At 36.3% G+C, this 20,607-nt stretch overlaps 2 protein-coding genes across 2 annotated transcripts; both read right to left on the bottom strand.

Moving 5' to 3' along the window:
- Nucleotides 1-1,413: 1,413 nt before the first annotated feature.
- Nucleotides 1,414-9,596, bottom strand: LOC121913609 (major histocompatibility complex class I-related gene protein-like). The gene is made up of 8 exons (XM_042436327.1): nt 9,221-9,596; nt 7,188-7,454; nt 6,558-6,836; nt 6,155-6,457; nt 5,283-5,390; nt 2,248-2,265; nt 2,078-2,141; nt 1,414-1,452 (listed from the first exon to the last, which is right to left on the bottom strand). Exons 1-7 carry the CDS (start codon nt 9,273-9,275, stop codon nt 2,086-2,088), a joined length of 1,086 nt encoding a protein of 361 aa, XP_042292261.1. The 5' UTR covers nt 9,276-9,596; the 3' UTR covers nt 1,414-1,452; nt 2,078-2,085.
- A 1,869-nt stretch (nt 9,597-11,465) lies between these two features.
- On the bottom strand, nt 11,466-16,529 carry LOC121913479 (major histocompatibility complex class I-related gene protein-like). The gene is made up of 7 exons (XM_042436133.1): nt 16,496-16,529; nt 15,622-15,888; nt 13,877-14,155; nt 12,810-13,139; nt 12,129-12,230; nt 11,815-11,832; nt 11,466-11,656 (listed from the first exon to the last, which is right to left on the bottom strand). Exons 1-7 carry the CDS (start codon nt 16,527-16,529, stop codon nt 11,607-11,609), a joined length of 1,080 nt encoding a protein of 359 aa, XP_042292067.1. The 3' UTR covers nt 11,466-11,606.
- Between the last annotated feature and the right edge of the window lie 4,078 nt (nt 16,530-20,607).

The following is a 20,607-nucleotide window of genomic DNA, read 5'->3' as shown; positions in this document are numbered from 1 at the left end:
CACAGCTGAGACATTTCAGAGTTATGTTGCTCTCTAGTGGTAAAATAGGGAAAGACACACTCTGAGTCACAAGGTTCATTGTGTGTACATTTATCTTTTATCCTCACACATTTTGACAACTGATAACATTTTAAAAAGTAAGCTCATGCTCTCCAGGTATCGGGGACACGCTTCACTAGAGTGTTTCCCAAAACGTGGTACAAAACCTTTCAGCCAACACATCTGAACATTTGAGGTTTACACAGGTATGATGTAACAGGAAGACCTCTTAAGCAGGTTTTCAGGAAAATTTTATTTATTAATTGAACAAATTGGACAAAAGTGACACTAGAAAATGTAGCAGCTCCTATAGACAAAAATAAGTTCACCAAATAAAAAAAGAAGATAAATAAATTTAAAAAATCTAATTCTCATTTGACCTTATATACAGACAGGAGATCATTTCTACACCTATTGTCTGGGACACATCTGAGGACTGTGACCCCCAAAAAATCATGTTTTCAAATCACCAGTGAAAAGATGATTGATTAACAATTCATAATTAATTAACTTGTAGATGATGTAGAGACAAACTTAAACTGAAGTGAAAACATTTAGCCAAAAACAGATCACATAATCTTAGAGAAGACGTATACTGTCATGTAGACAAATCAATTTTCAGTTTTAGCAATATGAAATAAAGTACATCTGTCAGTATCACCAGTAAAATCCTCATTAATCCTCTAACATCAATAATCTGAGAATTAATAATAACCTTAAAATTACCATATCAGCATTTACCATCCGCATGACAAATACAGGACTCTGAAGATGACAAATGTATAAGATACAAATGTATAAGCTCCAAGAAGTGTTACTGCTTTAATATGTAAGTTTCAATTAAAGGAGGAGTATCTACATATTCACAATTGTATTTATGTGGTGTAAAATTGTGGAAACGTAAACAAATTTAAGTTTAAAAAGAGTTATAGCTGTTACTTGGAGTGGAGGAGCAACGTGTGTCAGAAGACTAAGACATAAGTCACAGATATTTACACTTTGGTTAACTTGGGACACGTTGGTATGTAGTGTTCAAACTACGTAAGTACTCACAATGAAACAGAAAAACAAAATCATCAAAATGTCTTTTCAACTGGTGCCTAGTGCAGAATTTTCATTCATGTTTCTAAAATGCAACTGTCCAACTAATTGTGAGTGAAAGCATTACATTTGAAGTTTTAGGTTTGACTGTTAGAAGCAGAGGTTAAAGTGCTGCATGTCTCCCATCATCATCAAAGACAGTACATCACATGACTAACTGATATGAATTTGATATCTGAAGACAAAAGATGCCCCACTGGAGTAACGTTGTGGCTCTTTGGTGTCTGGTAGCTGCTGCAGTGATTCATCTCCACCAAAGGTTTGAGGAAACAGCTGGACAGCAGCATCAGTTCTCTCCAGATGTTGTTACTCCTGCAGTGGAGGATTCACATCAACATTAATGCTTCTATCAGCTCTCAGATAATCTTCACAGATATCATTCTTCACTGCATCCACTGACGACCTGAAACTCATAAATCTGATCTATGAATTCACACATTAGTTTGATGTATCATGTGACTTTCTGATGGGTCCTGTGATGTCACATCTCAATATTCATTAAAACAAGTTTTGTCAATGTACATTTGTGGTGCAAAATAGAAAAAAATATTGATGATACAGCATCTTTATTTGAGTTCACTATTCTCCTCTAAATATTTACTAGAAAACTACAAAGACAGAGTAACAAATAGAAAGGAACCTGGAATTATTAGTGGTCATATTATACGTAAGTATATGTTTGATTTTAGTCTGAAATATAACCATTTTAATCAGTATTACAACAAAACCTCAGTGTCAACTGTTTCCTGTAACTATACTGGATCACTTGACTGAGAAATTCTGCCAAATCAGCCAAACAGTTTTTTAACAAAGACACTTTCAGTATATTTATGAGAGTATTATATCAGTATACTGTAGCTAGTTTCAGGAGGAGCAACAAAGGACTGATTCTACATACAGTATCTGCACAGTGTTGATGACATGATGAAATACTTACTTTTTCAATCAGTTAAGAGCTGCATCTTTGACCAAAGAAGTTTCAAAGGATGATGAGTCTGAAGCTATAAAAGAAAAAACAAAGTGCCAGTTGTTCAATTTAAAGTATTATCTGCATTTATTTGTACATAAAGAGAGAGATACGGACAGATAAACTGACAGAATACTTACGGTTTGCAGGCCTGAATCCTGAAATACAGATGAGAGATTACAGTATTTCAGACTTTAAAGAAAACACTAACTACATGATTTACAGAAACACTGTATTAATTTGACTGATTTCTGGCAAGAGATTAACAAAAAAATAAATACATAAAAATAAAAAAAAAAATAAAAAAATAATAATAATAATAAACTTTATTTATGTAGCACAATTCATGCATAAAATGCAACATTAAGTGCTTAACATAAAAGCAGATAGCAAAAATAAAAACAAGGGGAAAAAAAGGCAAAATGAAAATAAAAACCACAGGATAAGACTTGAAAACAAAACAACCGTCAGAACTTAAAAATTCAGGAGAAAGCAATGGTAAAAAGATACGTGTTAAGATTTTGTTTGAAAGTGTCAACATACTAACAAACAAAGGCTGTGTCTCCATGCTGTTTAGTTCTGACCTCAGGAACAGTAAAGAGGTTAGAGCCAGAGGATCTAAGAGACCTAGCAGGCACATACGTCTTAACCATGTCAGATAGATAAGACGGGACAAAGCCATTCAGTGACTTAAAAACCAATAAAAGAATTTTAACCAAACGATTTTAAAATTGGAGTGATGTGGGCTCTCTGTCCAGTTTTCGTCAGAACACATTCTGCTGAAGAATAGAGCTGTAACTGACAAACAGGTTTCTTAGACATACCAAACAGGAGAGCGTCACAATAGTTCAACCTACCAGAGATAACAAGCATGTATTAACTTTTCTGCCTGCCTGGGAGAGGAATGGTCTGACTCTGGCAATCTCTGGATCTCAGTTTTGTCTTGATTCCGCTTCAAGAAGTTTTGAGTCATCCACTGATTTATGTCAGCCATGCATATAATCAAGTCATTAATAGAACTGTAGTCATTTGAACTTAAAGAGATATATAGCTGGGTATCATCAGTATAATTATGAAAATTGATATTGTGATTTCTAATGATATTTTAGAGTGGCGACATGTATAGACTGAAAAGAATTGGGCCTAAGATAGAGCCCTGCGGGACACCACATATCAGGTCTATTTCATCAGAGGAGTGGTCGTTCATGACCACAAAGAATTGTCGACCAGTTAAGTAAGACCTGAACCATTTAAGAACTGTGCCAGAGAGACCGACCCAGAGTTCAACTCTGTCCGGCAGAATATTGTGATCTACAGTATCAAATGCAGCACTGAGATCTAACAGGACAAGCACACAGGGATTTTTCTCATCAGTTTTCATTCTGGGGTCATTTATAACTTTGACTAGAGCTAAACCAGACTGCAAATTTTCAAACACAGTGATGTCACAGATGAAATCATTCAGTTGTTTAGAAACATTTTTCTACTTACTTACTCAGAAAAGGCAGGTTGGAGATTGCTCTGTAGTTAGAGATGACAGAACAATCTATGCTGTCTTTTTTAAGCAGTGGTTTAATTAAAGTGGTTTTAAAAGCTGCAGAAAAGGTGCCTGTGAACAGCAAGTGATTAATTACTGTTAAAACTTCCTCTGCTAAACTGTTAAAAAACAATTTTTAAAAAATGGCGGGAATGGGATCAAGAGCACAGGTTGAGGATCTAACTCATGGACAACTTTCTTGATTGTTTCCAAGTCCACTGATGTAAAAAAGTGCATGATACATTTGAATTTTGGGGTAATGCTTTTTTAGCCTTTTCTGAATGATATTCATTCTGATGGCTGCAATCTTATCTCTTAAATAGGCATAAAATTCATTGCATTTAGTAAGACTCAGGTGATCAGGGTAATAGTTAGGGGGATGGCTTGTGAGATGTTGACAGTTGAAAAAAGAACACTTGGATTGTTAGAATTTTTATTTATATTATAAGGCCAGAGAAATATGATTGTCTGGTGTTTCAGATGGCTGCATTGTATTCTGCTAGGAGATCTTTTGAGGATAACATGGTGGACCTGAAGTTTTGTCTTTCCCCATCTCCATTCGGCTTTGCAACAGTTTCTTTTGAGTTGGTTGATATTCTGTTTTGTCCATGGTGGCTTTTGTTTTTGAGGATGTTTTTTGTACCTGACTGAGGCAATATGATCAATAGCTGATTATAGTTTTGTATTTAAATTGTCCACTAATTCATCAACCAATGGAGGGAGGGTTGATGAAGGGAGGGTTTGCAAAGTCCCTGTATAATGACAAGATCTAAGGTATGACCACAACTATTAGTTGGTTCATTGACATGTTGTATGAGGCTCAGATCTTCCAATAGATGTGAAAAGTCAGCAGCCCTATTGTCTGTGTTATTGTCAATGTGTAAATTAAAGTCACCAATAATGATTATGTTGTCATATCTATAAACAATAACTGCAATAATGGGTACCTGATATTTCAGAATGACACCATGATACTAAAATGAACTAAAAACATCAAAAGAAAAATCCCTTGGCTTTAGAGCATCAGTACATATGGTGGCTGTCCTAAAAAATATCATTGCAGGGCAGTTTCAATAATGGCAGGTATGTCTGTGTTTAGCATGGTTTCAGTTAAAAATACACAGTCAAACTGATGCTCTAAAATAAGATCATTGATTTAAAAAGTTTTATTGGCGAGGGACCTGATATTTAAAAGTGCCATCTGCAGATTTACTGGATGCAGGGATGCATACGAGGTTGTTAAAGTTCACTCCGCTGTGAATTTGGAGGTTAGGTCTTATAAGAGATTGAGAATTTCTCAAAAGAGGTCTATGAGGTCTTTTAGTTACACAGACTGGAATCTTGGCTGGCAAGTAGATAGATGGTACATACCGATCAGATAAATTTGGGGATATGTGTGAAGTGTGTGTTGCAGCAGAACAAAGCTTGTGAAAACTCTTTGTTTTGATAGTGGAATCATACAGATAGGACTCTTCAACTCTTCAGTTGGAAGTCAAGCTACTGATCAGTCAAGTTACACTGTTATTTCTTTTATTCATTCAGAATAAATAAATGTTAGTTTGAATTCGGTGCTGAAATATGCTAAAACAGTGGAGTTAAAATGACTTCATGATGAGTGAAAGTATGGTCGTCCCTCACCATTATCTTTCCTTCTCCAGAAGAAGACTCCAGTGATGCAGACTGCCAGGAGCAGCAGTCCTACAACACCTCCAATAACAGGACCAGCAGGGAACTCTGAGGGAGAAACTAGAACCAAAACAAAACATCCACAGTGCATCAAGTGTATGCCAATGTACTTTTGGTATTTTAACCTATAATTATCTAAACTGATGTATTATAATCATACATCATTATTGATAATCACATTTGTTACTTTCATCCCCTTAAAGCACAGGGCAAAGTAATATTTAAAATGTGGTTGAGCATTTTGCATGTTGTATTTCTTTTTTCTGAAATTATTTTTTATGCTTAATTTGGTTTGATTTGTGTGCTTTACATGCAACGTATGATTAAAGGGGTTTGTGTAACTTTAGTGAGGTTTCTGCACAAAACACACTCAGCCTTTTCCAGAGTGGGTTTCATTCTTGACACTCAGTTTGCAATGAGCTGCTGGATTAGCAACGGCACACCCTCAACTGTGTCCTTCCTCCTAATGGGGTGCATTCTGATGACCAGACTGGTGCCGGTGACAAGTGCCAGTTCTCAGACCTGTGCTCCTAACCATGTGCTGGCACACCACTAATTATGAACTGCTTTTTATAGCATTTGCTCAAGTAATTTAAGTAGGTCATGTGCATAAGGTAAAAAGTAAGACACTAAATTTATTTCAGTCTGCAGAACAGCAGTTTTGTTTATTAACCCTGGACTTCTGCTCCAGAAGTCACGATTGTTTCAAACTCATTCAAATTGTAAAATCAGAACCCAGGCTTAACATCTTCTGAATATTCACGGCAAATTACATGTATACATTTAATAAAAAAAACATTGTAAAGTCAGTATTCCAGTCTTACCCCAGTTGGTTCTGATCACTGTTTTATCCAGTCTGGTGACAATGTTGTCCTTCACACCAGAGAGATGAAACACACATTCGTACCTCCTCCAGTCTTCAGGAATGATTGATGAAAGGTTCAGGTCAACACTCATCTGGAAGGATCCATCATGGTTGGGGAGGATCTCTCCATGTTCCACGTCCTCATGAAGCTCCTCTCCATCTTTCCTCCAGAACATCTCGGCTCTGTGAGGGTAGAAACCTGTAGCGTGGCAGCTGACCGGAGAGGAGGGAGTCTTCTGGAGGAGAGACACCGAGGGAAGCTCTGGAGAGACAAGGAGGAGGGGGGCAGGGAGGGAGGTTAGAAACAGAAGATGCATTTAAATATTGTGTCCATGAAACTACATTAAGTCATGTGATTCTACCTGTTCTCAGCAGAGAGCTTTTCCCGTAGTCCAAACACCTCTTCACTAACTCAGGGCAAAGCTGGGTGAAGAAGTTTTTCCACATTTCATTGTATATTCTCTCTCTGTCCCACCTTTGTTTGGTGATGACAGCTTGTGGTTTTGGAGCGATCCATGTCAGTGTCTTCGGGTCGAATGCTATGAAGTCTTCTCCATCATAACCAAACTGAGCGAAACCATTAACCTCTCCAGTCTCATCATCCCATTCACAGCCGTTCATCCTCTGGAAGATGTGGACACCTGAGAGAGAGACAGAGTGCAGAGTGAGATCCCACAGAGGGTTACAGGTGGCTGGAGCCTATGTGAGCCCGAATTTAGAGAAGGTTGAGGAACACACACACACACACACACACACACACACACACACACACACACACACACACACACACACACACACACACACAAAAGCTATATACCATCCATTTTGAAAGATTCTCTTACATTACATGGATGGTAATAGAGGAACAGGTATGAGGGACACATTTAGCAAACTGTGTATGTGTTAGAACATGTAATGTGTGTTTATAATGGAACTATATCTGTGTGCTGACAAAAAACACAACTTTACATTTTTACAGTATTTTTACTTACCTTCAGTTTGGTTCAGTTGCTGCTTCAAAATGTCAATGTGAGCTTTGTAGTCATATTGGTTTAACACACACTTATGCGTGTACCACTCCAAGAGGTGTGGATCATCTTCAATCAGTTTTTGTGTCCAATCCTGTTTGGCTTCTATTATCTTTCTGATGCTGTCACAGTAACCCATTGGAACTTCATCAACCATCCCAACAGCCACAAAATCTGGGAAGTTTTTGACTCCAGAGGACGTTGTGAAGAAAAACTTCAGTGAGTGTTTCACTGCAAGAGAAAAAGGTTTGAAGGGTTCTGAAGTCCAGTTTTTATAAACATGCATGTATTTATCCATATTTATGATAATTACATTCAATTACATTCAATATTTTGCCCAGCATGAAACCTCAGACACACAAAGTTAGTGATGAGCTGGTGATAAAGTAGAACATCTACCAACCTAAGAGCCAGATATTATACTTGGAATGATTGAGACTAAACAAAAGCTAAAAGGAGAGTGAATATTGACCTTCCATTGGCCAGGCAGCCAAAAACACAACTCAAAACATAAATGAATGCTGGATATGTTAATAGGCCATGTTTTGTTGGCACATTTGCCATAATGACTAAGACAGCTTTATTAACCTTACTGATCATCATTTTATATAAGGTTAGTAATGACTACATATACATTCAAGTGTAAATCTAATCAAAATGTTAAATCTTGATATAAATATCTGTACACTGATATGAGATTCCTGAAAGTGGAACAACATATGGTGAGCAAAGCATATGAATTACAACTATTCATCAGAGTTTTCTCTAATTTGCCTTTTTTGCTTGAATAGTGACAAAATATCTTACTTTTTAGGAATTATGTGATTTTATTATATTATTTAATTTGATTATTCAGATTTTTAAAAACGTTTATACATAATCATAAGTAGGAAGTATGAGCCCAGCAACCTGATCTGTGTTTAGTTGATGTGGTGGAAAAAAACACAACAACATTGGACAAATTTGATGAAATATTTTCAGAATTGTTACCTTGGTGAATAATGTTCAGTGACATCAGTATCAAAAACCTCAAACGAAGATGGAACAAAAGCCAATTAAATCAGGCCTAGGTCAGTGATGATTACAAGATAAAGACCTCATAATTACAAAATATTTTTCTGATGAATTCACATGAACTAGATATTTCCTCTAAATTACGAGGTAAATATCTTAAATATCTTATATATATATATATATATATATATATATATATATATATATATATATATATATATATATATATATTCGCTGTTAATGCAATGTGCCTCCATACTAATCGATATTTATTCACTTTAATCAATAATTAATCAGCAGTGAACACATCAAAATCTGAGGTATGTTAAGATCTGCAGTAACAATTTATACATTTATATTTAAAAAGAAAGTATAAAGACTGAACTAGAAGTTACACCAACTGTTTTAAAAGATGTATATGAATAATAAGTTGTATTTTTGATATTGGTATTCGGTAAACAAAACTAAGCCTAATAACAGGTTCTGCAATATGATAAATATTTGTGAAATCGTGTTTTACTACATGATGCTGGTGGCTGAAGCTGCAGTTAATAGTCTAAGTGAGAATCTTTACATTTACAGCATCAGCAATGCAGGATGAAAGACCAACATCGTCTGAAGCATCAAATAATATTGAGGTTTGTGCTTTGAGGTTTCAACTTAATTCTTGTTCTGTAAGTATTACATCATATTAGGCCTAGATTATACTACATTACTTACAAAGCAAAACAAGTAATGACGCACGTCACACTAGAGGACTGCACTGGGATTGGGATCCCGTTTATCTCACGAAACCCAACGCAAATCTTGCGGGAGCGGGCGGTTTTAACTTTGATGCGAGTGGCAGCAGATTTAAACTGCATAAAAGTGCCCAATGTGAAAGTGAATTAGGCCTTCTACACTCTCACGTACAATCAAACAATTTTTTTTTTCATTTTTCCACAACTAAATGTTAGAAACACATTTTTCCAAGTTAATCTCACCTGAAAGTGTGACAGGAAAGAAGATGAGCAGAAAAACAAACTCCATCGTCTTCATGATGTGACTTCTTGGGGAGTCCTGTCGAGTGACCACTGCAGTGGTCAAACCAGTCGCCTTTTTAATTTTGCTGTGCCTCTTCCTGTGTTGTGCAAAGGTGGGACCAAAGTAGGCCACCAGGATCACATTGCACCTGACGCGCGAAGGCGTCCAGCCCACTGACTATCACTAATCTATAGAGACGTTTTACCCAAGGAATACATTTAATATTTATACATATTTGATAGCTTAAAGTACAAAAAAGTGCCCCATCCAGCGCACTTTTTAAGCTAATAACACAAACTTCTTGTGAACTTGGCTGCTGGCTGAACCAAGCCAGCCCCTCCTCTAATTTGCTGTGGCAAACTGAGCGGAGCAGAGAGCTTGAGTGAGCGCAGTGACAAGTGACGCACGTCAGGTAGGGTCGTTTGCGCATGCTCTCTGCCTCTGGGTTGGGTTGCGAGGTACCATCCCGCACAGAAGCTGAGGAGCACCCGTTTAATTTGTATCACGATGAAATCTTGAGATTTTACCAATTACCGACCGGGAGCACAGCGGGAAAAAGGGTTAATAATAGGGAGACTCTCGCGGAAATCAAGGCCAATTTATTTGTATAGCACATTGCAACAAGGAAATTCAAAGTGCTTTACATAAAACATTAAAAGCATTAAGACAAAGTGCAAAAGAAACATTTCATAAAAGGACAGTTATATACAATTAAAATAGATATTTAAGTTAGTTAAGAGAATAGAAAAGAAAAATGAACTAAAATAAAATGAGACATAAAATACGAGAATAAAAGTTACAGTGCAACGTAACATTTGAATAATTATTTGGTTTAATAAACGGCAGCAGCAAACAGAAAAGTCTTCAGCGTTGATTTAAAAGAACTCAGAGTTGCAGCAGACTTGCAGTTTTCTGGGAGTTTGTTCCAGATATGTGGAGCATAAAAACTGAACTCTGCTTCTCCAGGTTTACTTTTGATTCTGGGGACAGAAAGCAGACCTGAGTGGTCTGGATGGTTCATAACGTAGCACAAGATCAGGAATTTATTTTGGCCCCAAACCATTCAGTGCTTTAGGTATGGAGCAGCTTGAATGTCAGTATGACAGGCTTTCAGGATCTGCATCTGAGATGAATTACAAAATATTTCCTACTCTTTGGTGCTCCGCCAGCTGGTGGCGCCCTTTAGCCAACATGTCATGCTTAAAAACAGCAGGTGAACAGTGTCTGTAAATCTGTTATAATGTTGTGATTCCAGTGACTAAAACTGGTAATTCTGTTATTGTGTGATCAACTCAGCAGTAAACATGATAGAACTACAAAATAAGTTATATGGCCCATTGTTTTTTAATTTGATGAGAATAAAGTATTTTTGAGGTGAAAGTGAAACAACAGGAACTTTAAATGGTACTCAGTGTGTAGGCCTACCCTTTAAAATTCACTAGAGGTCCTCACAGATCCAGTCGGTCGAGGAGCGGAGACCCAAGTCGGACTGGGAACAAATTCTACTCAGTTGAACTGGGTCAGGTAGGGTACCACTGCAGTGGGTCTTGGGTGTGTTTGTCACAACCCAGGAGGTTAACAAGTCGAGTCGAGAAATGTTAAATATTTTTTTTATTTTTGCTTTATTGACACCACATATTTACAAACCACAATGGCAGTATGTTATTATGTAAGTTTTATCACAGATTAAAAGAAATATACATGCAATAAATATTTATAAACAGTTTTGATCATTTGTTGACTTCTTGTATTAGGTCTTGTATTAGAGTGGAAGCAGCTCGTATCACAACACCTTGGCAAATAAAACTACCTGAATGTGACTGAGAATTAAACCACAAACCTAAAGAGACAGAGACAATGATCACATACAACAGAATCAAACAATATTCCAAAAATAGTCGGGAAATTAATTTCCACAATTCCACAAACTGTATCATTTCATATCATTACCAGAGGATTTCACTGAAATCTAAAATATTCATGAGTTGATAACAGTTTAATGGAGGGCTTCATTTACATCTACTGTGCTTTTAAAATACCATTATTGATACACCATCATATATGATTATAAAAGTAAGTAAGTATATTATAAAGGTAAGCTTCACACCTCTGATGTCATGGTTTCCACGCCTTATTCAGGTTGGTATGGTATGGTTGGTTGCAAGAAACTAACTTTTAGTCAAAGACTCTCGTTGCACACAGAACTTTTACAGTGAATAGCAAAACAATTACAGAAAGTTTCTTTGCTCATAACTTCAGGCAGTTTGATGTGAATACTTCACATCACAACATTTACAATTTCATTGTCCCATGATGTCGCCGTGTGCAAGGTTGTGTGTTTGTCAGTCAGGTTTCTGGATTTAGTTTCTCAGACAGCTCAGTGCTGTTGTCAGGGGCTGTGGGGTCAGAATCACACTTTTAGTCCACTAATGCTGAACTTTTATAAACAGCTCACACTGAAAAATGTCACAAGCACAACACCTAGAACCCCTTTTTAATCTACAGTGCAGTGCATGTCAGATCAGAAAAAAATGGAATAAAGAGTTCTACTTACAAGGTGGAGGACTTTTGGCTGAAATAAAAATAAAAATGTCAGTTCACATATATGAAAATGCAAAATATCTTTTGTCTTATTTTCCCAATTGAATATGATCCCCCTACTCACTGAAAATAACTGATAAATAAATCCTATCTCTACTTTCAAATGCTACTTCATATTATGTACTTATATATTTATATCTGTTTCAAAACTCTATCATTATCACTGTGACTTTACAATGCTTACATTTGTTGCTTCACATTTCGGTGCACTATTGAATTTTGTTTCATTTCTACAATCTGGATCAACCTTCCATTTGAGTTTCTCACCTTTTTTCTTTTTGTAAACTATGAATCCAGTAACAGCAATGATGACAGCAGCAAGAACAACCAGTGTAGCAATGATGGGGATGGTCACGTTACTGGGCTTCTCTGCAAACACATAAAATTATCTCAACATGTACAGATGGAGCAGGCTATTATTCAGTTATTTACTATTTTTATTAGATATTTGTTTTCTGAATTTTAGCTTAAATATAAGTTTTGTGTTTGCAGAAATATACAGTATTTAAATGGCCCCACATACTCCAATCCAGAACTTCAATGTGCTTCAGTTTAGCGAAGATACAATAATATATATATGTTTTTTTTATGTTGGGGGATTGACTTTACTCCATTTTAATCAGAGGTAATTAAGAGTGGACGGGCAGCATTAAAGAAACCTCTCATATTGTGGTTCAAAAAACATTTAAAGGAGCAGTCCAGACATCTTACACTTCAACTTTTTTTTATCAGAAAGCCTGTGTTACAGACTAGTGGCATGTTTGAAAGACTTGAGCATTTACTAGGCAGGGATAGTTGCGATGTGGGTAGAGCCAGTTTGAGCACCCCTGGTTCAAGAACTAAAAATCCCACTCAATTTACATGACTCACAATTTCAGAACTTCTACAGCTTGGATCAACATGAAAAAAAGAAAAGGAAAAAGATTAAATTAAATGTGTGTTTCTCACCTTTGTCATTTCTAATCACATTTTTCCCCCAGTTGGTCCTGATCACTGCTTTGTCCAGTTTGGTGATGATGTTGTCGTTCACACCAGACAGCTGAAACACACATTTGTACCTACTCCATTCTTCAGGTGTAACTGATGAAAGGTTCAGGTCAACACTCATCTGGAAGGATCCGTCGTGGTTGGGAAGGATCTCTCCGCGTTCCATGTCCTCATGAAGCTCCTCTTCATCCTTACTCCAGAACATATCGGCTCTGTGAGGGTAGAAACCTGTAGTGTGGCAGCTGACTGGAGAGGAGGGAGTCTTCTGGAGGAGAGACACTGAGGGAAGCTCTGGAGAGAGAAAAAATATAGAGAAATTTATATGTAATGATTAGGTTGGCATGATTTACAAAAACATTTTTAAATCAGGTCAATATTATCTATTACAACTATATAACTATTATAACTATTGGTACTCCTCACTTTTGATATGGAAACAGTACATTCTGTGTAGATCAATTAAAATTCACATCATGCAGTTTACCTGTACCACCAGGGGGTGCCAAAGTCTTATGCATGATGATGCACAGTACAGTAGCCTACTTATTATTAGTGAGATACTGTACTTTATTAGGGGTAGGATTACTCAACCACATTTCTTATTGATAATAGTCATGGGATGTCCTGGTGGCTTAGGGGTTAACTGCAATGTGCCCAGTTTTGCATCCGACAGGGGGCCTTTGTTGAATGTCATTCCTCATCTCAATCTGTTTTCATTTCCTATCATTTCTCTACTGTCAGCTCTCTCATAAAGGCATACAATTCTACTTATCATTTATCTTAATAATATAATTCTAACTTGATGATGTACCGTGAGTTAAATGTTAATAATATATGTGAAGAAGAAAATGTGACGAAATGACCGGTTAAAGGGAAGAGAACGACGGAAAGAGGGAGCAAGAGAGTACGCTAGTCATATGTACAGTGGGTCTCTATGTTGGTATGTAATGTTACTGTACATTAAAAACAGAAGAGGAGTATGAACACTTTCATGTTTTAATTAAAAAGATCAGGTCATGTGACTCTACCTTTGCGCTGCAGAAATCTCTTCCCAACTTTCAAATAGTTCTTCAACCATGTAGGACAAATGGTGATGAGGAAGTTCTTCCAAAAGCCATTACTAGCTTTATTTCCATCCCACTTCTGTTTAGCTATTGCAGCCTGTGGTGTTGCAGTGATCCAAGTCTCTGTCTTTGGGTCAAATGTAAGGACGTCTTCTCCATTATAACCATACTTTTTATGACCATCAACCTTTTCTGTCTCATCATCCCATTCACAGCCAAACATCAGCTGGTCAATTTGGACACCTGAGAGAAAGAGACAGAGACCGCAGTGAAGCAGAATGAGATATCAGCACAGTCAGCTGTAGTAGTTGATATCACATCTTGACTGAATTGACACTTTATTACCACTCAGTTTTTTGTGGAAGGAGCATAAATTGTAATTGTACTAACTAATGATCATTGAGTGACGTGTCTAGCGGTTATGACATCATTTTCAGATATGGTCATAAACCAAAGTATTGGATTCATTTTTACCTGATGATTAATTCTTATTAAGGGTTTCACCAGTTTCACACTTAAAGCTCTGGCACTAGAGGACAAGTTGGGGGATCACCAACATCAGAGGGATTCATTTATGAACCATGAATGTCTGTGCAAAGTTATGTGCCTATACATGTAGCAGATGTTGACATTGACCACTGTTGGTGGCCCTAAATTAAAAGTCAAGGGATAAACAAAGTCATTAGAATAAATCCTACGGTGATTATGAATGTCTTTACAAAATGTAAAAGCAATCTATTATACAGGTGTTGAGATAACCACAGTGGTTCACAGTTCAACCAGCCAACTGACATTGGCCCTAAATAAGCAATAAGGGACCCAAAACCAAACAATAGTTGTAGAGTCAAAGATTTCCATGACCAAAATACAGTTTTTTTCACTGAATTATTTTTTTTCCTATGTCTAGCCATGAATGGGGCTATCAGAAGGCATTATCAGTTGCCAAACAATCAAAGGAGAAACCATGGATGTATCAAAATAACTACATACAACATGGTGAGTCAACCTTGCTGCCAACTTTTCCAAGTGGCCAAGTCCACTCCAGCACTTGAGCAACAAAAGATCCCTTTGGGCCAAACACTTAGCACAAAAATCTGGACCCTGTACAAATGCAGCCTCAGTGGGCCCCCCTCCCCTGTTAATACATCCTTTGTCAAGCCTGTAAAAATAAGATAAGAACATCTGCATAATCTGACATCTCAGAGTATTTGGCTGTACATTTATTATGGTATGGACCCACATTGTAGAGCTGGACTGTTAAACCTCTGAAACCTGTGATTTGAACGAGACATTTACCGTATCGTTCTGTCTGTCAGGTTTATTTAAACATACTGTTACGACTGTCATATGGGGAACCAGCAGAAGCAGCCTGTGTCTCATTTACAGTCCTGCACTGTAGTTTACGAAACTGGGCGGTAATGTTCCTTTATCAGCTCTATCTATCAAACTGTTGTGATAAACAGGTTTCTACAGGAGAGTTATTCTGGACCGACTCAGTAGACATATTGATCTAATCTAGTGCAAAGACAGAAAAAGAATTACAAAAAAACTGTTGATGAATGCAGGATGGATGTGAGGGAGGGGTCACTGAGGAGTTACTTGTGTGTTTGTGTGCACCATGCACAGCGTATGAATGTTCATACTTATAACAAAAGTTAAATCTGCTTGACTTGACAGCAAAACAGGAAAACATTTTGGTAGTCACGTACCTGCAGTTTGGTTTAAGCTCTGTTTAAAAGTGTCACTTTCAACTTTGAAGAGCTGCTGATACTGAAAGAAGTTCTGAGTGTTAATTTCCCAGTGTTGTGGATCATCTTCCATTAATTTTTTCACCCAGTCCTGTCTGGGTTGTGATCTTTTGATGTTGCTGTCCAAGTAAGTCATCTGAACTTCATCAATGTTTAATATGCCGATATAATGTGGGATATTTGGTACTCCAGAAGACACAGTGACGGAAAACGTCAAGGAGTATTTCACTGTAAGACAAAAAGAATTTCAGTGGTTTGAAATGTTTGCATTTATTTGTTTACATTATTTTATTGTTTGATAAGTTGTCAGTTCCCTTAACACAAAAGAAGATATAAAAGCCCTACTCCTATTAGTTTTATTTATTGTAGATTTGTGCCTTGATTATGTAGCCCTACTAGTTTTATTTATTGTAGATTCATGCCTTGCTTAATGTGAATTATGTAGCCAGTTTTCAACAACAATTATACCGATAACATATCAATGACACAGAATTGTATTCCTGAAAAGTGATTTCATTTGCTCACACAAGAAACTTGCTGACTTGCACCAAATTATATTCACTGTACATATGAATTGCCTACAATAACTATGAGTAAGAAAACCACATTAATACATTTAAAATGCTGTTGTATATCATTTTAAAGATTAGTCTATGCAATTTAACCAAATCTTGCTGAATACATCATCTTGAATAGTAGGTGACAGCATACAGTTATAACTGACATTAATAACTGAGAACACATACAGTGCTCTTTCAGTGTTTTTGGTATATGAAAAAAACTAAACACATATATAATGAATTATGATCATGCTAATAAATTACCATAATCTTACCTGTGGATGCAACATGACAGAAGAGGAGTAACATCATTAACGTCTTCATCTTGTTTAGATAAAGGGCCAGAGCTGAAGATCTGTGAAAAGTCTGCTGGTTTTATCTTTTTGTTCAGTCCAAAGTTGTTTCCTGGTTGTGTTTACATTCTGGAATATTTGAGGCGTGTTAACCTGGGAGAGACTCCTCATAGGTAAACAACAGGTCAACTCAACTCTTAACAACTACCATAATTATATTTTTGTTACATCCCATTTTAGTTAGCTCCACAATGCGATCAAAAGGGACTTTATACATTACAATGTTTAATTTGAGTCTCTGTTAACTGTTCCTGCCTGCCTCCACTAAAGCTCTTTGCCTCTGCTTGTCCAAAACACAATGTGTCCTATAGCACTGAATTTGTCAATTAACTTATCTGTATTGATAAGTTAATTGACAGAAAAATAATTTGGCAACACATTTTTGGGTGACTAATTGTTTAGGTTTTAGGTTTGTTTTGGCATTTTTAATGCCAAAATTCCAAAAATTGACCGATACCAACTTCTCAAATGTGAGTATTTGATAGTTTCACAGTTTTCCATAATACTTAACTCAACATCTTTGGGTTTTTGACTGTTGATCAGACAAAACAAGTCATCTGGATATGTTAACTTGGGCTTCAAAGAATAATGATTGACATTTTTCACTGTTTTATGACATTTTATACACTGAATAACCATTTGAATAGAAAGAAAATAATTGTCAGATGATCTCTGTCTGGTCTTGAAGAGTCCCTCTTATTAATTAATTTGAAGCGTCCCTCTTCAAGACCAGGACCACAAGATGGAGGACCTGTCATAGAAACATTAGTCAGACGGTGACATTGTGTCCCTGGCCAAAAGTGTTCCCAATTGGACAGCAAAAACAGCACCATATGCACATCTGAAATCCTAAAAATCACATGAAATTGCTTTGTAGTGGACCTATGCATATATTAGGAATAAAGATATGCATGTGTAAGTGTCAATTTCTCCTAATAGATATTAGGTCTGATCCATTTTTTGTTGAAAAACTTGTGAGCAGACGTCAAAGTGCCTTACTGAGATGGAATTATATCCACAGACTTGTGAATGTGAACAAGGGCTTAAGAATTCAAACTAAAAGTTATACCTGATCCTGCCTGCTAAGGTTCTCTGTCTGTGCTTGTCTGCTGCTATAGTCCAAAACACACCGTGTCATGTAACACACAGAATCTGACACATCAGACATGATGCAATTCCTCACCTGAAGAGCTAATAATGTGTCCAGCTGCAGATTGCCAGAGATTTTAGATATTATTTTTAATATCATCTGTACAATCTTTGGGGCTGGAGATTATCAAGCACTGGGTTTGTCTACCTCAGTGAGTTTCTCATTTTATGCTGTGAAAGCTACACAGCTAATACACACAATACAGTAGACATGGTCAAGATACACTGATCAGGATGTGACACAGATGCACAAACAACCACTTTAGATCCATTTAGATTTTCAACCTGAGCACACACAATTTCTGTTGAAAGGCCTCACCCCACTGCATTAGTATTGTTGTATGTATTTATGTTGTTATATTTTACATGTTGTAACCATAGACTGTAAAAAAAATATGGTCTATATGTAGGATTCAAGGAACTGCACTTCCGCATTTTCCAGCCCCGGAGGTTGCCACTCTGTTGGAATCCCACAAAAATGAACAAAAGCTTTTCTTCATTGTACTTGTTGGTCTTTCTGTTTTTGTCTTCATCTCAGTTACCCATCTTTCCTCGATAAAAAGCAGCCTGCTAAACTTGCTTCTATTTTTAATTTACTCTCTCCTTCTTCCTCATAGATTACATTTCTGTGTGATAGGTCACGTACAGATCTCTCTGGATTGCTGACATGCCAAAATGAACAGAAATAGCATAAGTTTACATTACAGAGTAATTGAAATGAGAAATTAGAAAGTGTGTCCAGATGTCATCCTTCCACCAACGTTTTAATGAATGAAGTTTAAAATCTTTTACATTCAGTTAATGTTAGATAATGTGGAATAATAATACATAATGGTGCTTACCATTGATATTGTACTTTCAGGGCTCTCCCCTTTAGCCCAGTGGTTCACAACCTAGGGGCGGGTGCCTCGAAAGGGTCGCAAGATATATCTGAGGAGTCGTGAGATGATTGATGGGAGAGGAAAGAAGAAAAAAACAAAGTTCTGATACACAATTTCGTAGGTATTTTTTGATAGTTTCTATAATCTTTGCTTTTTATGAGTTGTCGTACCTCTTTTTGCATCATTTAAATGAATTTATATGAAACCACCTAGAAGGGAAATCACTGTGCTGACAATGAATACATTTCTCAAAGATGATATCCCATGGTCATTATAGCATAAAACCATGCATTCTATTTTATAAGGCTTTCATGCTGAAGCCCTGGCTTCAAAGTTGTAGCTTTTACTATTTTCTAGCTGACTGAGCCATTTTCTCCTGTTTGCCCTTATCAAGTTGTTCACATTGTAGCAAATTTATTAATCTGAAAATAGTGTGTTTGTATTGACATGGATGTCAAATAGGTGCTGAGTTACACTTTATATCATTAACCCAACTGTGGGGACTTCAGAAGGAAGTGGTAAAGTCCAAGACTGTTGTCATCAACACAACACTGACATTAGGGAAATAAGAAAATATAAATCTATTAGCCTGTCTAGGAAATTTAACTACCAACCTCTTTTCTGACATCATGACTATCATTTACAGTAAAGAGGTCTATGCAGGTGACCATTTCCAAAAGTAATTTGCTATATATCTGTTGCAGTGTTAATAAAGACCTTTTTTGTATTTATTTGATGATAATTTAATACTTAAATCTTCAGTAACAAAGTGGAAAAGTTGCAGTTAAAGTTTAATTTTCACTTTAACTTTATTGGTCTGATCTTCCATGGAAACAGGTTGTTTGTGAGAATCTTGCTTTAATTGTTGAAAACTTTATGTCAGGAAACCTTTTGTAATGTTGGAGGTGTGGAAATGCTCTGGCAGCTGTTTCTCTGTGGTGACCTCACAGCTGACACATTTCAGAGTTGTGTTGCTCTCTAGTGGTGATATAGGGAAAGACACACTCACAGTCATAAGAGTCATAGTACTCATTCTGAAATAAACCAAAATTTGTGGTAAGTTTGTGTTTTCGTAGTAGTGTAAACTTTTTCTCTTTCTTTTACCTCACACATTCTGACAACTGATAAAATTTTAAAAAGTAAGTTCATGCTCTCCAGGTATCAGGGACAAGCTTCACTAGAGTGTTTCCCAAAACTTGGGACAAAACCTTTAAGCCTACACATCTGAGCATTTGAGGTAGACAAAGGTATGATGTAACAGGAAGACCTCTTAAGCAGGTTTTCAGGAGAATTTTATTTATTAATTGAACAAATTGAACAAAAGTGACACTAGAAAATGTAGCAGCTCCTATAGAAAAAATGAAGTTCACCAAAGAAAAGATAAAGAAAATAAAAGATAGAAATAAAGATAAAGATAAATTAAAAATATTTTTCTAATTCTCATTTGACCTTATGTACAGACTAGAGATCATTTCTACACCTACTGTATGAGACATGTCTGAGAGCTGTGACCCCCAAAAAATTATGTTTTACAAATCACAAGTGAAAACATGATTGATTAAAAATGTATAATTCAGTATTAACTTGTAGATGATGTAGAGACAAACTTTAACTGAAGTGAACACATTTAGCCAAAAACAGATTACATAACCTTAGAGAAGACGCATCCTGTCATGTAGACAAATCAATTTCGCCATTTTGCAATATGAAGGAAAGTGCATCAGTCAGTACTAAAGCTAAAACCCTAATTAATCCTCTAACACCAATCCGAGCATTAACAAAAACCTTACAATTACCATTAGCATTTATCATTTATGCCATTATTTATGCTATGCGAAGATGGCAAATGTATAAAATACAAATATAAGCTCTGAGAAGTGTTATTGCTTTAATATGTAAGTTTCAATTAAAGTATCTTAATATTCAAAAATATATTTATATAGTGTACAATTTTGAAAATGTTTGCAATTTTATGTTTAAAAGAGTTAAAACTACTACATTGAG

The sequence above is a fragment of the Thunnus maccoyii genome, chromosome 15, assembly GCF_910596095.1.
Source record: "Thunnus maccoyii chromosome 15, fThuMac1.1, whole genome shotgun sequence".
NCBI lineage: Eukaryota > Metazoa > Chordata > Actinopteri > Scombriformes > Scombridae > Thunnus > Thunnus maccoyii.
Note: the sequence above shows the minus strand (reverse complement) of the source record. Positions and strands in the feature narration are given on the sequence as shown.